At 38.2% G+C, this 20858-nt stretch overlaps 1 protein-coding gene across 4 annotated transcripts in view; it reads right to left on the reverse strand.

Annotated features, from left to right (window-relative positions):
- Nucleotides 1-1182: 1182 nt before the first annotated feature.
- The window catches only part of LOC117993535 (protein Skeletor, isoforms B/C), a 41683-nt gene continuing 22007 nt past the window's right edge, over nucleotides 1183-20858 (reverse strand). Inside the window, exons 3-16 of one of the 4 annotated variants that reach the window (XM_034981335.2) lie at nucleotides 18529-18640; nucleotides 16337-16555; nucleotides 15623-15823; nucleotides 14211-14231; nucleotides 13640-13732; nucleotides 12309-12439; nucleotides 11360-11472; nucleotides 10465-10673; nucleotides 8270-8411; nucleotides 8131-8163; nucleotides 7244-7367; nucleotides 6550-6680; nucleotides 5645-5808; nucleotides 1183-4772 (exon numbers count right to left, since the gene is read on the reverse strand). In XM_034981335.2, the coding sequence (XP_034837226.1) occupies nucleotides 4605-4772; nucleotides 5645-5808; nucleotides 6550-6680; nucleotides 7244-7367; nucleotides 8131-8163; nucleotides 8270-8411; nucleotides 10465-10673; nucleotides 11360-11472; nucleotides 12309-12439; nucleotides 13640-13732; nucleotides 14211-14231; nucleotides 15623-15823; nucleotides 16337-16555; nucleotides 18529-18640 (1861 nt within the window). In that variant the 3' untranslated portion in view covers nucleotides 1183-4604. The remainder of the gene's footprint in view (nucleotides 4773-5644; nucleotides 5809-6549; nucleotides 6681-7243; nucleotides 7368-8130; nucleotides 8164-8269; nucleotides 8412-10464; nucleotides 10674-11359; nucleotides 11473-12308; nucleotides 12440-13639; nucleotides 13733-14210; nucleotides 14232-15622; nucleotides 15824-16336; nucleotides 16556-18528; nucleotides 18641-20858) is intronic. The other 3 variants (XM_069506877.1, XM_069506878.1, XM_069506879.1) reach the window with 3 other exon arrangements.

Here is a 20858-nt window from a genome sequence, read left to right on the forward strand (position 1 = left end):
TTTGCCTTCTACACTTCGAAAACAAAACAAAAGACCCTACCCGATAATTCTGTGGTTAGTTTTATACCCTATATTCAATGTACTCTGTGTTTTATACGTTTGTTGTTTGTAGAAGTAACCTACAAAACTTTTAAACGCAATAGGTGTTTAGTTTTCTACGCCTCCTATTAAAAAATAGATTTCTTATACGAGCTTGGTATTTCACGCTTAGTTAAAGATTTTTTCATGTGTATACAAAAACTTTTCTTCTCTAAGTCTTCTCTATAATATTATTAATGTATGGAATTTCGCCATTGCTCATTTAACTCCTCGCGATTTTTTTCAGTGTCTTCCCTGAAACTTTTTATCTGAAAACTAAAGATAACAATTCCAAGAATAAAACAATCTTTGCTGCACATTGATTTTGACACCTAGGCAAGCGCCCATTGTTCCACTGGTAAAGTCCTTTAATTGAGGAGCTACCCGTGCACCCACCGGCTTCTCCCACCAGTGGGTGGACGGGGAAATACGCATTCCCTTTCCACCCACTGCGATAGAGTAAGAATTAAATATCGATACATTTTATCGATAAATAAATACGAGATAGTTAAATTTACATAGCGCTTTACTAGAATGCAACGTGCTATCCATGCTGACCTGTACAATAATGTAATAGGTATAACCAACATTATTTTTGATCATAATTACTATATTATGTCCATAAAAACATGAGTAGGTACATGTACATTCTAAAACAGATTTTTATTTAATTTTATGGATAATGGATAATAGTTTTTAGGGTTCCGTACCTCAAAAGGAAAAACGGAACCCTTATAGGATCACTTTGTTGTCTGTCTGTCTGTCGGTCTGTCAAGAAACCTACAGGGTACTTTCCGTTGACCTAGAATCATGAAGTTTGGTAGGTAGGTGTGAGTTATAGCTGGCATTAGGGGAAAAATCTGAAAACCGAGAATTTGTGGTCACATCACACAAAAAAAATTAAATTGTGGTCATAAACTAACAATTAGTATTTTCAATTTTCGAAGTAAGATTACTATATCAAGTCATCTCGTATTTATTTATCGATAAAATGTATCGATATTTAATTCCTACTCTATCGCAGTGGGTGGACGGGGAAATACGAATTCTCCTTCCACCCAGTGGTGGGAGAAGCCGGTGGGTGCACGGGTAGCTCCTCCTTTAATTTGAAAACTTTTTGCGAGTTATGTAAAAGTAAATTTAATTTCATAATTCGAAAAAAAACGGTAACGGCTACCTTGCTTAGGTACACACCTACCTACTTAATTGGAAATTAATTTTGTACAAAATAAAGAAATACTTATTTAATATTTCACTAAAAATCATTGAATTTATACAAGTATAAAAAGTAGGTATATTAGACACTTATATAATTACTATATTATAAAATTCTAATATAAATACTTTACTGCACTTTCTCATAATCAATACATATTATAATAATATGTATATAATATTATTAAATAAACTGTATATAAATTCACTAATTAGTACAGTTAACTACAAAATTGTATTGTCATAGTTACCAAGTCTGCAATGATATTTAATTTAGTTAAGTATTAAATACCTTAATTATTATAATAAACAGGATTATTTGTAAAATACCCGCAGTTTTATTATATTTTATGGAATGATCTTTTTCTAAACTAAAACTAATGTTACTGGCATGATGTGGATTTTTCCCCATCATTTGAGTCAATGTATAGTACGATTCAAACTTAAATGCGTCTGCGTGAAGTTAGCTTTGCGATGGTACACTCGAGAACTAAATTACTTAACGGGCGGCGCGGCGGTAGGTTCCACCTCGGCTTAAGCAAAGTAACTTCTCAACTCGACTGTACAAACAAACAAGACACGTATAGCGAGAGAGAGACGCATCAAGGAACTGGCGGGTATGTAGGAGCGAGATGTGTGCGCTGTTACCCTCCCCGCTACTTCAGGCGACCTCGGACACCCAAAATGTGTGTTCTGCGCAACGTCGTGCGCAAACTTCAGGGGCGCATTTACGTTTGAATCGTACTGTACTTATTATGCATACAAAAAGACTTTTCACACGCTATTTTAACTTTGTCTCCATAAAATTGTCATGTTAAAAGTACGATTTTAGTCCTTGGGTATTTTAAAGGTGAACCATACTTTTGACATGACAGTTGACCCATAGAGTTAAAATGGCGCGTGATAAGTCACATTTTGTACGGATTATACTAAGAATATTATTATGTTGGTATTTTAAAAATATTTCTGTATAAAACACATTTTTATACCTTTTAAAGTAGGTATGTGATTTAGTTAACATATTATCATTATTGTCGAAGCACTCGGCGAAGATATTCTTATAGGTACTAAAAATATTATTTTTTACACTCGAAAATTCATTGTCAATAAGTACCTTCAATTTTTTTTGCTAATATTTGTTTATAGTTTCATTTAAAAGTTAATTTTCAAACCACAAATTCAAATGGGAATCAATGCCTATTAAAAATTAGTTTTATTTATAACCGTAGTAGGTAAATAAAGAAATACAAAATACATTATTATAATGGCAGACAACTTGAAACAACTCTGTATAGGTACATGACATAATATCACAAATATAGTGATGAATGCTAAGAGTTTCGCAATATATTCAGCGTAAAGTTTGAAAAAAAAACTCGCCATATTTGATTTAGTACGGGGAATCCGTAGGTCGATTTCGTAAAACCTGCATGAATCATTATTACAATCTTAATTGTTGTGATTTCCTGAATTTGTGCGATTCTTGTTGCAACAAGGCATTCTAGCCAATAGTGAGCGAGCGTCAACCAATCAGAGGTGATTGCGATCATGACATTGTAGCTGTCATTCTACCGCAATCGAGCAGCCGTGAATCGTACTTTTGACATGACAGTTGACACAGCAAATATGGACTTTCTCAAAATTTACGCACTATATAGCTATATGATTTGTTAATGGTGATTACTAACTATTAACTGAGCGTTTGTCTATAGTTTTTTGATGTACTGACAACGGATATAAGCCTATAATACCCATATCTTTTTTCACATTTATATGAGGTTAGTTTGATTTAACTAAGTAACTGATTGACATAATTTTTAAGTCTTCAAGTTTTCTGCTGTTATTATAAAAGTCTTACCTCCCTTACATACATTGTGTTAATGAAAGAGATAGATAGCTAGATAATATTTCTTTATTGTACACGTCACTTATAATTTATTTAGGTAATTCTAAAAGTGTTAAGTACCAAATTCTACGTTATGTATAAAGACAGTTGCGCAAATGCGTATTAAATGACTGATATGAAATTGATATTAATTAGATTGACATTATTTACCCAAATATTACCTGTACAGTATACTAAAAGCGAGCCCTGCTGCCGATGTTGCTTTTCATATTATTTTCTTCCTTCCCTTTCTTACAATAAATTTTAAAAAATGCCTGTCGAAAAAAATTTTTATTTCAGAGAGGCATTAGCCAAAGCGAATCATCTCTATAAATAAAGATTTTAAAAAGTTTTTTAAAATCTTTATTTATAGAGATGATTCGATGATTCATTCGCAAATAAAAGTAAGACTCGGGATTATATTATATTATTTGAAAATGAGTTGGCAAAAGTTTTTCTATTATAATAATATCATCAACATCATGTAGTACTTAAGTAAAAATAGATCATTAATGATAATAATAATCTGTTGCACTAACTGCTTGGTTCTGACAAGCTGATCTGTTATGCGTCCATTTTCGGTGGAAGTGACGTAAGATTGTTACTTTCGTCCACAAAGAGGTTAAATAATAGTTATGTACTCTGAAGAACTCTCTTGGGTCTACAAATAAAGTAATACAAAGTACAAAGCTAAAAGAAGGTAACTAACTCTTTAAACTTGTGACTTACAAGTCTCATTATTATTGTCAAAGTCTAAGTATTTTCTGTTATAGTTACTTGTCTAACATTAACGATGTACCTATATACCTACCATATTTATAATATAATAATATTATGTATAACTTTCAAAATGTAGGGTGAGTAGGTATTTAATTTTTCCCAAATTATATTCAGTACCTACATACGTATATAATTATAACTAAAATACCTATTATTAGATTGGACTGGATGTCCACTTTTAAAATAAAATATACTCATATCATTTGGTTGTCTACAATATTTCAATTAAATAATGACAGACGACAAATATATTTCATCATTTTGTATATTTATAGGACTATTAAAGTACAATAAAATAAATATAATTATAACACTAAAAAATATTTATTGTCCATATTAGAATTATTAATTATGACCATTTATTGTCAAACGTTTCAAATATACCTACCCTAAATATGTAATCAAGTTATTTATTGTCTTTGTTACATTATTTGTTGTATTTCTTAACTAAGTAGTAAGTACAATTTTTGCATTTTAAGTTTAAAATCTGGTAAGCAATAGCAAACCTAAATTCAAAATATACAATCAACAATACAGTAAAATGCCCAACTCCTTTTAAATATTGTAATGGTAATTTAAAAATTGTTATTAAAAAAAATATCCTCCTTTGTTCCAAGCAGAGCTCGCTGTAGGTTTCCGAACGTTCTTACCTCGTGAGAGCCGTCAAAATGACAAGTATCGCTGACACTAAAAAGTAAGATGGCGGCAGTAATGGCGCCAAGTTGATGATCGCGCTTTTATCGCCGGGAATGTGGATTTGTGTCCCGGGATCAACTACGTGAATTTTCCAACCGAGGTTATTGTGTGTGTAACACTGGAACGAAAAGTTTTATTTGGCTGAATTTTTGTTTAACATACTATGCCTTTACGCCCTTAGTGGGCAATGGAGACAGCTATGCTTGTAGTTTCTCTACGTGATCAAATCAAAAATGGGGGATCCGTAGCAGAACCAAAGTAAATGACATATCTCATTGCGAAGCTGATATGGCAATAGGTGGGGTACATAGTTCTAAGAACCAATAGGCGTCCCAATGAGCTGGAATGGCGACTCGCACCGGAAACCGCAGCGTTGGCAGCCCCACCACTTGGTGGATAGAATAAACGATCTCAAAGGAGTCACAGGGAGCCGCTGGATAGTGGCAGTACAAGAGACCTATCTCTTGCAGGGAATCCCACACGCCAGCAATGGACGTCTATCTGTTGACGATGATGATGATGTTGGTTTTGGAATCATTTTAACCCGTTAACATTTTTCTCGCTTCTTACTAAAACAGGGCCTAACAATTGAAACAGGTTTTCTGTTTTCTATATTTTCGCTTTATTTGAAAAATCTTTTCACACTGATCAAATAACTATTTATTGTTTGCTTTTGTAAAACTTTAACTGCTTGATAGCTCCTTGCTTATTTTATTAAATTGCTTTTTTACTTCACGAATACTTTCCTCATCGTATAAACCCATAGACGTCCACAGTTGGACATAAATCTCTTTTGCAAGGAACTACAGAACACATTGTTGTGCTTCTTGTATTCAGCTGATTTCAGCAACTAGCTTGAGATCGTTCATCCCACGCGGGCTTTTGAATTCCGCTTTAATAGCTTAGAAATTATTAGCTTGTGCTTAATTTTGGCTCTATAACAAAAAAGCTATTGCTGTTGCTTAAACACAAAGTTATTACTAATATTACCTGATAATACACCAGGTCTGGTGTCTCGTGCGCCACAGTCCAGTTCAAGACAGCTGGTTCCCCCTCATTGCACTCCAGTTTTAAGGTCTTCATGTAGTCCTCGAAGGTCTTTGATGTCGCCGACTGGTCTACCGTCTTGTGTACCCATTCGCAGTACCGACCCACTGAAAATGTAAGTAGGAATTTATAAAATGCATTTAATTGGATAATCCGACACAATTGGGTCGAGCACCCAACCATATACCCTGGCAAGCGTTGGATTGAAATCCGCAAGGCCCAAGAAATCGGCCTTGGCGGCGTACTATTTTAGAGGAGGCAAAAAAGTTCGGCATCTCTTGTGGTGAGTTTTTTTTTTTTTTTTTTTAATAAAGAACATTAGCCATGTTAAATGACTTATATTCCCCTTTTTTCTCTCCAACTAAGCGTGAAGCTTGTGCTAGGAGTAGGTACGACAATAGTGCAACGGGCGGGGTTTGAACCGTCGACCTTTCGGTTTTCAGTCCACTCCTTTACCGGTTGAGCTATTGAGGCTCTAGTTCTAGTTTAATCGAAAGGCGTACGATAGATTGGCTTCAATAATTACCACTTACTGGCGGGGTGATTACGTATCTCGCGACCGGCGTAAATCTCGCAACCATTGCTGTCAAACGTCCGGCTAGAGACAGACAGCAATAGCCACAAAGCAAAATAAGAAGAAGAAGAGAGACAGCAAATTAACTGTCGGATTGCTACTGCTGTCGCATTGCTGTCGCTACTGCAACGTTTTATGTAATCACCCCGCGGTAGTGGGATAAGGATATCCCTCGTTGTCGTAGGCCACTCCAGAGAACACACGCTGCTTCCTCTAGTCCTCTTCTTTCTTCTGATCAAAGACTAAGGGTTCCTAAGGTTTAATTACCACGTACCAGTAGTGGGGTAGGGATATCCCTCGTTGTCGTAGGCCACTCCAGCGAATACACGCTGTTTCCTCTGGTCCTCCTCTTTCTTCTGACCGAATCCGCCCTCCGATGAATCGCTTATGTAGAATGGGTGGAATCTGGAAACAGTCGGTATTTTAGTAGTCTTGTAAGAACTTTTGGTCATCTGAAAATTCATTCTATGTACATAAAAACATGAGTTTAGTCGCACGGCGTTCCAGGTCACCCATACCGCGCACTTTGGCTGCGCTCAACGCGCTGCTGAAGGAGTCCCCTCGCTGTGACATATTTGCTGACAAATGGGCTGACCTCATGGGTCAGATCTTGCACTTTAGTGAAAATTAATAATTTTTACAATTTTTGTAAGTATGTTTATGTTAGTTTGTACTCGTAGTTTAATTAGTGTAATTGGCTTTATGGCCGTTCTAATTAAATAATAAATAATATTTTTTTTTTTTTTTTGCAATCAGCAGCGATATATACAATATAATTTTACATAATAACAGATAATAATAATGAGCAAATTAAATAAGTGGTAAAAGCCAGCAATTCATTAATTGGTAATTGTCCTGGTCTTTGAAAAATGCAAAAAATAACTTTCACAAAACAAACACTTTCGCATCCCATTTATGATAGGGATAGTTATATTAGGGGTAGTAATATAGTATAGTAAAGTACGTACTTGGCTGGGTTAGTCCTGTCGTCTCCCCCCTCCACCTGGAAGATGTATGACTTGCCGCGTTCCACGTATATCTCGGGAATCAGGAGGTCGTTGATATACCACGCTATACCCCAAGATGGGTGGCCTGGGGAGTTTCATATGTCTTATTAGTACATATTCACATCTTCTACTTCCATTTTGTTTCGATCAATAAAAATTAGATACTAAATATAAATTAGTCAACCTCATTTTATACTACGGTATATAAATTATATTATAGTTTGGTCGAAATAGACAATAATTACAATAATTCGCATACGGCTAAGAATTGGTACGAATGTGGTTGGGAACACTAATCCATAGTAACATAAATGCGAAAGTGTGTCTGTCTGTCGGTCTGTCTGTCTGCTAGCTTTTCACGGCTCAACGGTTCAACCGATTTTGACGAAATTTGATAGCTTTCATCCCATATGCTACTTTTATTTCGAAAAATTGAAGAGTTCCCACAGGATTTTTAAAAACCTAAATCCACGCGGACAAAGTCGCGGGCATCATCTAAATATATGAAAGGAAAAGGTGACTGACTGAATGACTGACTGACTGATCTATCAACGCACAGCTTAAACTACTGGACGGATCGGGCTGAAATTTGGCATGCAGATAGCTATTATGACGTAGGCATCCGCTAAGAAAGGATTTTTGAAAATTCAACCCCTAAGGGGGTGAAATAGGGGTTTGAAATTTGTGTAGTCCACGCGGACGAAGTCGCGAGCATAAGCTAGTCTAGTATAATATAAATGAATTGTAAAAGTTTCAAACGATTTATATTGCACGTCTATTATGACCGGACTATAATATAATTAATATCCCGTAGTGTGAAATAAGCTTTAAAAAAATTATGTAGTTACCGTAAGTGAGGAATCCACTAGAAATCTCATTGTCTGCATGAAATTGAAAAAATGTCGAAAGTTATTAAAATAATCCCACGAAAAAAAAGGGATCGAATATGAATGGTATCTGTAGATTCAAAAAAGTGTTCTCACTCACCAGTAATAGGCGTGTACCCTCGCTTCCCGCCGGCGGGCCCGATGCGGGCAGTGAAGTTGCTGACACCGACCAGCACGCGAGCCGGCCAGGGCTCCGGCCCACCCGCGTCCAGCTCCGCCAGACCGATGCAGTTATTTTCGTTCTGCAGTTACAAACATTAAAATGGAGGAGGCTTTTACCGCCACTGGCGGCCCTTACATAGAACTTAAGTAAAAAAAAAAAAAAAAGTGCAATATAAAACTTTTATTGTAGATATTAGATTATTTAAATTGTTTAGTGTAAATATTAAGTAAGTTGGGAAGAATAAAAATAAGAATATCTAGTTTAAACTATAGATAAAAATGTAAAATTAATTAGTAAGGGATAAAAATAAAGCTTTTTTATATTATACTAGCTTATGCTCGCGACTTCGTCCGCGTGGACTACACAAATTTCAAACCCCTATTTCTCCCCCTTAGGGGTTGAATTTTCAAAAATCCTTTCTTAGCGGATGCCTACGTCATAATAGCTATCTGCATGCCAAATTTCAGCTCGATCCGTCCAGTAGTTTGAGCTGTGCGTTGATAGATCAGTCAGTCAGTCAGTCACCTTTTCCTTTTATATATTTAGATTTTTTATAGTTACAAACATTAAAATTACAGAATGTTCTAACAAAACATCGAAGCTGTCGATGTCACTGGCACTCGTCAAATGTTAGTAAAATTTAAGGAAATAGATATCCTTCCTGTAGCCTCTCAATATATTTATAATAACATAATTTTTGTAAGACAAAATATTCTTAGTTACAAGAAAATTGGTGATCTACACAATAGGCTAACTAGAAACAGAGACAAACTTGCAGCTCCTGCCTTCCGCCTCAGGAAAGTCCAAAAGTCATTTGTGGGTATTGGTATTACCTTTTATAATAAAATCCCGCAAACTATTTTGGACTTACCTGTGCACAAGTTTAAAAAATCTATTAAAAATATGCTCCTGAAAAAAGCATATTACACAATTGAAGATTATCTAAATGATAAAAGAGCGTGGATTTGACCTGCAGCTCGTTCCAGCATCGCACAAGACTGCAAATACTATTTTATACATGGCATAATTTTGTACCTATATCAAATATTTGAAAAGAGCAACCGCCGAGTTTCTTGCTGGTCCTTCTCGGCAGGAAAGGCATTCCGAACCAGTGGTAGATGCATCCGACTATTCGTAAGCACTTGTAAAAGTTTATACGAATAAAAAAGATTTTCATTTTCATTTTCATTTTCAGTAATAGTCCGTACAAAATGACTTTACACGCGCCATTCATTTTGACTATGAGTCAACTGTCATGTCAAAAATTCGGTTCACCTTTAAAATAAGGACTAATAATATAGGTAACGGCCCCGATTAATTTGATGTTTTTATTTGTCGATATTTCAACCCAATTGCACGGGTCGTGGTCACGACGGGATTGCGGTGCTGCGAGAGATGTAGTTCGAGCTGTCAAGGGCAGTAGCAAACTACCCTCTTTCTTGTTCTTTTCGCTGGAACTTCACGAGCTGTCTGCCAAATATACACAACGTCACTATTAACTTTCGATGTCGTACGATGCTCTCCTGGTGTGCATAACTCTAGGAACTTTAGGAATTCCTTCACGGTCACTGCTATCTGTTTATGGAACGAGCTTCCCTCACAAATCCATCGTGCTGAATCCCTTATCAAATTTAAAATTGACGTCAAAGATCATTACCTATCTCTTTGCTCATCATCAGTAACGGCATAGTTTATTATTTAAATCTATATGTGTATACATATCTATGTAGTCTTATGTATGTCTATTATATTTTATTTGTATATATTAGTGTATTAACAATATGTATTTTATATTCTTATTATATGGTTTAGTTTATTTAGCTATTGGTATTTAGGTTTATTTTACACCACCTCCCATTGTCCATTTGTTCGTTGTTTCCCTAGCGTTAAGGTTGTCTGGAAGAGATCGCTATTTAGCGATAAGACCGCCTTTTTGTACCTACTTATTAAGATTTCTTTTTGTAACCTGTCATTTGTGTTTCTGTGGTGCAATAAAGTATATACATACATACATACATACTCTACTACTGGATTCCACATGCTTGATTCCCGTCTTTTTGTTGATAACTCAAAGACTATTTTTTGTACTTAATATCCATTTAGATCTATGACGTCAGAATGATGATACAAACCTGGACTCCAAAATCGACTTGCACGTCAGACCTCGTGGTATCCATAAACGAATGGGCATTAGCTTCGTATCTGGAATTGAGAGGACCGAAAGCCGCGATGACGGATTGCGAGCGTGTGGTCAGGATTTCCTTGTCTTTGACCGGCTCTGATGCTGCGAGGGGACGCCTGTAGGTTATGCTAGTTACACCGCCTTTTTGGCTGCCTGATACTGGAAATTAAAATGAATTATTAATCTTTAGCATCACAATTTTAACCCATAGTCGTTGTCCCCTTTTTGAGGACGGGTCTCTGAGAATGAGAAAGGTTAGGTAGTAGATTATCACGCTGGCCAAGTGCGGATGGGCAGACTTCACACGCCTTTGAGAATAATATGGAGAACGCTCGGGCCTGCAGGTTTCCTTACTATGTCTTCCTCACTATGTATTAACGCAAGTGATATTAATTGCTTAAAACAGAGATGACATGAACGTGTGAACTTCTGTAGGGCGATTGTCTAAAACCTGCATCAATCATTATTACAATCTCAATTGTTCTGATTGGCTGAATTTGTGCGATTCTTGTTGCAACAATGCATTGTGGCCAATAGTAAGCGAGAATTAACCAATCAGAGATGATTGCGATCGTGACATTGTAGCTGTCAAACAACCGCGGTAGGGCCGCTTAATCACTAGACTATCACAACTTCTTTGTCAATAAAAAAATGTCGTAATTAATCGCAAAACAAATCCAGTTACGGTCAGTGGCGGTCAGCTCAGATACAGCTCAGGATACTAAGCCCCCTAAGATCTGTTTCTGCGCAGTGTTACGCCTCGTGTTCAGGTTGGACTATTTGTTTTGTGATTAGTGATTACTGTAGGTACTCCTTCCTGAAGGTCAGTAAATAATTACACATACCAACAACTGCGTCATTGCTCCCTCCGAGCCTGGAATCTGGGCACACTCCTAGTTCACCGTCGCACTGTGCCAAGTGGGTTATCGTGTAGTCCGACACTCGAGGTTGGTTCGTCCTGTAAACGAAAACCATTCGTAAAACAAAAAAAACTGGCCAAGTGCGAGTCAGGCTCGCGCAATGAGGGTTCCGTATACTACAGTCGTATTTTTTCGACATTTTGCGCGATAATTCAAAAACTATGACGCATAAAAATAAATAAAAATCTGTTTTAGAATGTACAGGTGAAGACCTTTCATATGATACACCACTTGATATAGTCACTCACTTAGAAAGTTGAAAATACTTATTATTAGTTAAAGAGCACAATTTAATTTTTTGTGTGTGATCTAACCCTAAATTCACGGTTTTCAGATTTTTCCCCAAATGTCAGCTATAAGATCTACCTACCTGCCAAATTTCATGATTCTAGGTCAACGGGAAGTACCCTGTAGGTTTCTTGACAGACAGACAGACAGACAACAAAGTGATCCTATAAGGGTTCCGTTTTTCCTTTTGAGGTACCGAACCCTAAAAACATGCGCGTTGTTCACACGCGGTAGAAGTGAAACCTTCAGAAAACTAAACATTGAGAGAATTAGACGAATGCAGAGTATCAGGAGGGGGGGGGGGAGGTACAAAATGGTATGGCTTTGGCTTAGACTGCTTAGGTCATAAAAAGGTCATAATTCTAGGCAAGATGCGTGTGCGAGGGCGTTTCACGGGAACATAGATCGAAGAACTCCCCGTGGGCGGTGTCTGGTGGGCCCCACCGTCTGAGGGGAACTTTCAGGGGGGAAAAGGCAGGTATTCCAGGAACCGTCAGGGCTTCCGACGGCTTCAAGAGGCCCGTAAATGGGAGATTACCACGGGTGCTATAGTATACGTTTTCTGATATTTGTGATTGTACTTTACCGGCTGTCCCAATAAGCGACAACCACGTCAGCACCCAACATGGCGGGCCGACCTTCCGCACCGGACAGCCCAAACGCCATGTACTGCTCCTTGCGCAGACGCGCTGACAGCGTGATCTGGACATGGTCACCCTGGAAGCAAATGTAACGAGACCCTTAGAACTGTAAAATTAAGCTAGATTTTAACGTCTTCATCCACCTAAATTCCGGGTTGGGCTAAAATACTTTATTGGATTTCTCAGCAGATAGTAAGTAGCCTGCTGCTCGAATGCGGTAGAATGACAGCTACAATGTCACGATCGCAGTCACCTCTGACTGGTTGACGCTGTTGGCTACAATGCATTGTTGCAACAAGAATCGCATAAATTCAGCCAATCCCAACAATTGAGATTGTAATAATGATTGATGCAGGTTTTACGAAATCGACCTACAATAGGTCTCAATTATTGTGATTGACTGAATTTGTGCGATTCTTGTTGCAGCGAATAGTGAGCGAGCGTCAACAATGCCGAGGTGATTGCGATTGCGTCATTCTACCGCAATCGAGCAGCTGGAAGTTAGCAGGTAATAGATGTCTCGCAGAGTACTAAATCTGTCGTCGGTCCTGCGCCCTGATCTCTTGCCAGTCGAGTCGGATTACTGTACCATCAGACTATAAAAGTGTTTTATCGCATACAACTCGTCGGAAATATCTGAGCACCTCGATTGAATGCGCTTCCCCTCGCGCTTTCTCGCAGCTCGCCCGTTTTCGCCTATCCAGTACCGGTGCCAACATAAGCGCGTTGCATGACGTCACTAAGCCAGGTTTGTAGATATTTCCGACGGGTTGTACGCTCGTGCTCGAGAATGAGTCGAGATCCGATGATGAGGACTAACAACTTTATGAGCTCAAAAAACAAAAGGTTTCTTAAATATATATTTTTGGGTGAAAAGCCTTATACTTTTAAGCAAACATTTTCACAATATTTTCCAATATTTTTTTACCTTTTCATATCGCTCGCTATCACTCGCTTGTAAATGAAAAACATTCAACTATATTACTTCATGAGAAATGTTTCAAAATAAAAAGAAGAATAATCTTTATTATTATTACAACTAGGTTAGTAGGTTAACAATTAATTAAATTTGTTCTTAAGTATTTAAATTTCATACTTATTTTTACGATGAATTATTCTAAAGCTCAAATCAAATTGCGGCAGCGTCGAAGCGAAAAAACGTGTAGGTACCTACTGCGTACGTAAAAAAGTAGCCTGACGTCACTTTGACTTTACAGCAATGTGATTTTAGCCCAATATGTCAACAGTAAAAAAAACCGAAACTAGTGATATTTACCTGTATTTCCCAGCGCACCTGAAGCCGCTTATCCAGAATTTCCTTACAATTGTTAGCTGCACTGAAAGGAGTCTGCGAGGTTGTTGAACTGGTCTGAAATCAGCCATTATGATTAACACATACCCATACAGAATCGAATTGAAATTAAGTTTTAAATTTCTTTTTAAAATTAGTAACTCATTTCAAAATAATCTTTTCAACGATATCCTACAAGCTTAAGTAAAGCCAAAAAATAGTTTTTTTTGCTTCTATGAGTTATCTGTAGTTCTAGTTTCATGTACTGCTTATATTTAGCTTTAAGCACCCACCATCAATTAATGTAAATGTACATGAAAGCAAATAAATAAATCTAATCTAATCTAATCAATTATAGACAAAGAGTTTATTTATATGCAGAGAAAAATTCACGCTTTTTGGAGAATAATTTAGTTTTTTAATAGTTATATCATAGAATGGCATGCATGTAATGTGGAAAATTAGGACATTAATAAATAATGTGTTAATTTTATAGACAATAGAATACATCTTATCTTATCTAAGGTGAATTCAATAATTGCGAAACGCCACTTACCGGGTTATACCACCAAGCAGGCTGGAAGGAAAAGCATTTTCCAGGGAAAGCATAGAAAGAATCGCACATACATAGTTAGTTATTATTATTTATTATAACAATTTAAACATACCTAAATATAATATGGAAAATGTAAATAATACCAGAGTCAACTTAAATTATATAATGTAAAATGTAATTAAAAAGTATTTATAATAAAATTGTAACGAAATACAAATGGCTTGCATATTCGCTTAGGTACATTATACAGTACCTAGAATTCGCTACAGTTGCTAGAATTCGAGAGTCGAAACAAGGACGGTCAAAGGAAAATGGACCTAAGAGCCTTGCATTGAAGTCAAAAATTCAATGCCACTGATTTTAACTTCGAAACGTTTCCGCTTGGGGCGCTGGCTGTATACAATTGTGTAGACAAACTTGAGCTTTAAAACAAGGTAATTAAGATCCAGTTTATTATAACGCGGAAGTGTTTTGACACTCGAATACTATCAACGTTGGTGAGACATAAAATCTGGTACTAAGCGTACAGTATTTTAAAAATTAAACCAATCAAACAATGAAATGGGAGAATATTTAGGCGGTTTAGGCTTAGGAGTAAGTTTTTGCATTTGGTTAGTTACTGGGCGTCTTACTGGCTTCTTTTTAACCTGAAAGCGAATAACAATTAATTATGAGGGTAGTCATGAAAATTATGAAACATTGAAATCCCAGGCAGGCTGTTAATGGTGTAACATAGAGAGTTAAGATTATCATTTTAACCATATATTTTAGCAACGTTGTTAATAATTATTATCAGTATATACTTAACTAGCTCATGCTCGCGACTTCTTCCACGTGGACTACATAAATTTCAAACCCCTTTTTCACCCCCTTTTTCACCCCCTTAGGGGTTGAATTTTTAATAATCCTTTCTTAGCGGATGTCTTTAGTCATAATAGCTATCTGCATTCCAAATTTCAGCCCGATCCGTCCAGTAGTTTAAGCTGTGTGTTGATAGATCAGTCAGTGAATCAGTCAGTCACCTTTTCCTTTTATATTCATTCCCTATCCCGTAGGAATTTCGAAAAATACGGCATTATTTGTGGTCTGCATTGGCTGAAACGCTGTCAATATTGGCTAAAGTGCACTGTTACAGCAAGAATACCATAAATTCAGCCAATCACAACAATTGAGATGTTGCAATATGGTAGGTAATAACATCTTTTAGCCTTAGCAGAAAAGACTACATATAAGCCATGTTAATCATGACTTATATTCCCCTTTCCCCTCCAAGTAAGCGTAAAACTTGTGCTTGGAGTGTATACTACAATAGTGCAACAGCCACAGGTGGGATTTGAACCGCTGACCGTTCGGATTTCAGTCCATCCCTTAACTGTTGAGCTATTGAAGTTCATAGAATCTAGAAGTCTTACAGTGATCTTCGTCTGGCCCAAGGCGGGCGGCACGTCCAGGTCCTTGGGAATGTAAACATGGCCGAAGTTGTGCCTGTACTCCACGCACCACACGGCCAGCCAGTCCACGTCGTACGCTGTCAGCTTCCCGGGCAGGACGATCTCGATGTCCTCGCCTTGGTAGCCACGGAGTGGGTTTAGGGAGTTCATCTCGTTTGGTACCTGCAATTTTTTGAATCAGATAGTCCAAATTCAAAACATTATTCCTGCAACCGAGTCGAAATATCTTTTTTTTTTTCAATTTATAGACTAGCGCTTGGCTGCAATCAGACCTGGGTGGCAAGTGATGATGCAGCCGCCTAAAATTGGAGCGCGCTTGCCTAGAAGATACCTACTCACTCTTGTCTTGAAGGTTATAATTCGATGGGAAAACTGATGCTGGAAGGGTGTTCCAAATCTTGGCGGTTCGAATTAGAAATGAGGAGGCAAATCGCTTCGTACTATCCGGGGAATTTCGACTACGTACGGGTGCAGACCTTGGCGATGCCTTGCGGTACAATAGTAGAAAGGTGAAGGAGGAACCAGGTTGAAAAGTTCTTCGGCACACTGCAGATAAAATCACCAAGTTAATCGTGGTATACCTGTTTTCGATAAAACAATATGGCAACACTCTCGGTAGGTCCAGGCCTGGTGCCCCTGGTGGGATGAATATGATGATGGTTACATTACACTTACCTTGGTTCCAAAAGGATTAGGCTCACTGCCGTTCCCAACCCAGAAGTAAGCATCAGGGCCCGCTCCATCATAGTGCAGGTTGGGGATGTAGAACGTCTTGGCGTCCAGCACGCTGATGTTGCCAGATCGGAGTCCGTGAGCCAGGCGTTTGAATTCTGGCAAAACTCGAGGTCGAGGTGGGTCCAGGCCTGGTGGGATGAATACATCTCCGAAGTTGACCTGGAAAGATTGGGAGCCACATTTTAGTGTTTGCGATATTGCCAGCATTTATGCTGAGTCGGGACCTTTTTTTAGTTTATTCCGGCGCTTCTTCTGCATGAGGTCTTTTGACTTTACTGCTCAAGTATTAGAGGCGCCGGGATGACCTTACTAGGTCTAACTGGTAATGTGTGGCGCAGCTTTAAAAATAAACATTTTTCTTTCTTTCTATCGCGGTTGCGGCTTTTTGGGCTGCCCGTATTTGAGGTGACCGTCGACTCGATAAGAAGAAGAACAACCTTGTTGAATAAGGAAACTTCGCGAACATTCTGGCAACCAGGAATTTCCCCACAAATATTAAATTTAGCAACATGGTCGGGGTGAAGTTTTGGCGGGAGTCAGTACGCGGGTGCGCGCGGCACTAATCGATATTTTGCTTTGACTACGAGGATTCATTGTAAATACCTCATTCTTATCTATGTAGTATGTCTACTTATGTATGAAGTATGTTTTGAGTTGTAGACGCATTTGGTTTCCCTATTTTTAGGGTTCTGTACCTCCAGAGAAAAAAATCAGTCTATGTAAAACACTGTCATAATTTTTTTTAATTGAAACTCCGACCTTCCGAATAGAAGGCGGACGTTTTAACCATATCACGGCTATTATCAAGAATACGAAGGAATCCATACTTCCATACTTAATATTATAAATGCGAAAGTGTGCCTGTCTGTCTCTTTCTGTCTGTCTGTCTGCTAGCCTTTCACGGCCCATCCGTTCAACCGATTTTGACGAAATTTGGTACAGAGATAGCTTGCATACCGGGGAAGGACATAGGCTACTTTTTGTTCCGGAAAATCAAAGAATTCCCACGGGTTTTATAAAACCTAATTCCACGCAGACGAAGTCGCAGGCATTATCTAGTATTGAACATTATAAATCGTGACTTGTGCCACCTTGGGCTGTCTGCATAATTGAAGCGTCGCTTTTGTAGCTCTGATTCCTTTGTCTGTTTCCACGGCCAAGGACACCGGGTTCCGGGTCCAACTCATTATCTAACTGATGACTGCCATGTGGCCACAAAAACTGTAACGTGGATACCTACTTTATCTGACTGACTGACTGATTTATCAACGCGCAGCTGAATCTACTGGGCGCATCGGATTGAAGCATCCCTTCTGTCTGTCTGTCTGTGTGCAAGCTTTTCACGGCCCAACAGTTTAACCGATTTTGATGAAATTTGGTACAGAGTTAGGCTATTAGTTACATCCCGGGGAATTCCCACGGGATTTTTTAAAAACCTAAATCCACGCCGATGAAGTCTCGAGCATCATCTAGTAGCTAATAATTATGACGTAAACTGCTGCTAAGAAAGGATTTTGAAAATCCAACCTCTAAGGGCGTAAAATAGGGGTTTAAAATTTGTGTAGTCCACGCGGACGAAGTCGCGGGCTCAAGCTAGTTTTTATATAATAGTCTATCGGTTTTACGAACTATGTGCCCTGCCCATTGCCACTTCAGCTTCGCAACCCGTTGAACTCTGGGTTCTCCTACGGATCTCCTCATTTCTGATTTGATCACGTAGAGAAACTCCGCACATAGCTCTCTCCATCGCCCGCTGAGTGACTCTGAGCTTTCTTATGAGACCCATAGTTAGCGACCATGTCTCGGATCCATATATGTCATCACTGGCAACACGCACTGTTAGTATGGATATAGTAAAAAGTTAAATAGTAATAGTAATCTATCTATATATATAAAAGAAAAAGGTGACTGACTGACTGACTGACTGACTGATCTATCAACGCACAGCTCAAACTACTGGACGGATCGGGCTGAAATTTGGCATGCAGATAGCTATTATGACGTAGGCAGCCGCTAAGAAAGGATTTTTGAAAATTTAACTCCTAAGGGGGTGAAATAGGGTTTTGAAATTTTGTAGTCCACGCGGACGAAGTCGCGAGCATAAGCTAGTATAGTATATGGATGTTAGTTACCGTGAATCGCCTGCACCATACACTGATCCACCGGATGTCCCTCAGCCTCTTTCCTCCGGGCAACCGCAGCAGGATGTCCGAGTTGCTGTGCGCTGTTAGAACGGGAGGGTCACTGGGAAATAACAAATCAATAAATACTTATCTTAATATATAAAAGGAAAAGGTGACTGACTGACTGACTGACTGATCTATCAGCTCAAACTACTGGACGAATCGGGCTGAAATTTGGCATGCAGATAGCTATTATGACGTAGGCAACCGCTAAGAAAGTGAAAATTCAACCCCTGAAATAGGGATTTGAAATTTGTGTAGTCCACGCGGACGAAGTTGCGAGCATAAGCAGCATTAGTTGATTTATATATTACTTTGTATTGACAGGGTTATTGAACAAACAAAATGGCACCGACTCATTGGTGCTAATGCACCATTACAACCTCAGTGACGTCTGGATTTCAAACGGATAGTTCATTAGTATCTAAGAGGTGGCGCTGATTTATTTGGTTTCTAAACTGTGAAAATTTTTGTTCGCTTGACCATGTCTTGTCATTATATCGATGTAAATAGCACTGAGATAGATCAATGATAAATAGGTTCATTATAAAACAGGTCAAGTGCGAGCAGGATTCGCACACGAAGGATTCCGTACCATACCAGGAGTCAGACTCGCGCACCGAGGGTTTAGGTACCTACCTACTACAGTCGTATTTTTTCGTCATTTTGCACGATAAATCAAAAACTATTATGCATAAAAATAAATAAAAATCTGTTTTAGAATGTACAGGTGAAGCCCTTTCATATGATACCCCACTTGGTACAGTGATGTGATCTTACTTTGAAGGTAGAAAGATTTGTTCGTGAACACATTTTTTTAAATTATGAAACCACAAAATCACGGTTTTCGAATTTTTCCCCTTACGTGTGTAAGAGCTACCTACCTGCCAAATTTCATGATTCTAGGTCAACGAGAAGCATCCTGTAGGTTTCTTGACAGACACGACAGACAGAAAACAAACAAAGCGTTCAGAGTTACGGAATCCTAAAAAGTTAATAAAATTACAATTTTTTTTAAACAAGCAATGTTTATTTTTATTATTAGACCTGACGTGTGACATGTTAATAAATAGATACCATCATTAAAACACATACAATTAATGCATGGACAAAATCCATTAAGTCGTTAAAATCCATACCTCCATCGCGTGTCGAATGATAATATTATTAATTTTAACATTTACCTATATTTTGTTGGTAGATAGATAAATAAAGACTTTGACAGACCCAAAGCGAGACGATAAGACAATTAGGTATTGCACTGCACAAAAGTCATCTTCCAAACATATAAAATCTAAATAATAAAGGAAAAGCTGATTGGACTGATCTATCCAGCTCAAACTACTGGACGGATCGTGTTGAAATTTAGCATGTAGATAGAAAGAAAGAAAGAAAAGAAAGAAAAGACGTTTATTTATACAAATTGTGCCACACATCACAACTTAAAGCTAAGAGCTGGTTATTCCGGCGCTTCTTCCACCTGAGAACAAGCAAAAGAAGCGCCGGAACAAACTGTCATATTGTGTGGCACAACCCGAAAAAGTTCTTTCTTTCTTTCTTTCTTTCTTTCTTTCTTTCTTCTTCTTCTTTAAAAAAGGGTCCCAGCTCAGCATTATGCTGTATGCCTTGTTGCACAAGAACATACAGCGCTGATTTTCAGCTGGTACCCTGAACCGGGTGACGCCACGGAATCATAAACTAATGATAACTAAACATAACTAATAAAACACACGGAAACATAAAAAAAGATAACTATTATGACCGCGTAGACGAAAGGAAGAATAAAATAACTTTTGTATTTGTATTTGTAATAACATAAGAAAGGCTTTTCAAAATTCCACTAATAGTAAGCTAGTAGAGGCATAAAATAGTAGCTCAATCTTCAATGCTATTATGGCGTAGAAATCCGCTAAGTGATCTACAGACCACCAACTATAGACGCCTAATAGCCGGACAGTTTGGGCTGTTGCTTAGCAAAAAAGTCGGCCCACGCCAGCTCGGTAGGTACATACTCTCATTCCGCACACTGTCTTGATTACGTGACTTGTGGGTCCACCAATCACAACAAAGCATTCTCCCCTGTCTCCCGCCAACTTTCCGATTTTGTTTTCATGCAAAACCTTGTAGGTATATGCGTACTCTTGAGGTTGAATTCTCTGTGCCGGGATCTAACCCCCGACCTTCCGAATAGGAGGCTGACGCGGACTTCTTAACCACAGTGGACTATGGCCAAACCCTTTTTATTGTGAGAGGAAACCCGTGCTCAGTAGTGGGCTGGC

The sequence above is a fragment of the Maniola hyperantus genome, chromosome 24, assembly GCF_902806685.2.
Source record: "Maniola hyperantus chromosome 24, iAphHyp1.2, whole genome shotgun sequence".
In the NCBI taxonomy this organism is placed as follows: Eukaryota; Metazoa; Arthropoda; class Insecta; order Lepidoptera; family Nymphalidae; genus Maniola; species Maniola hyperantus.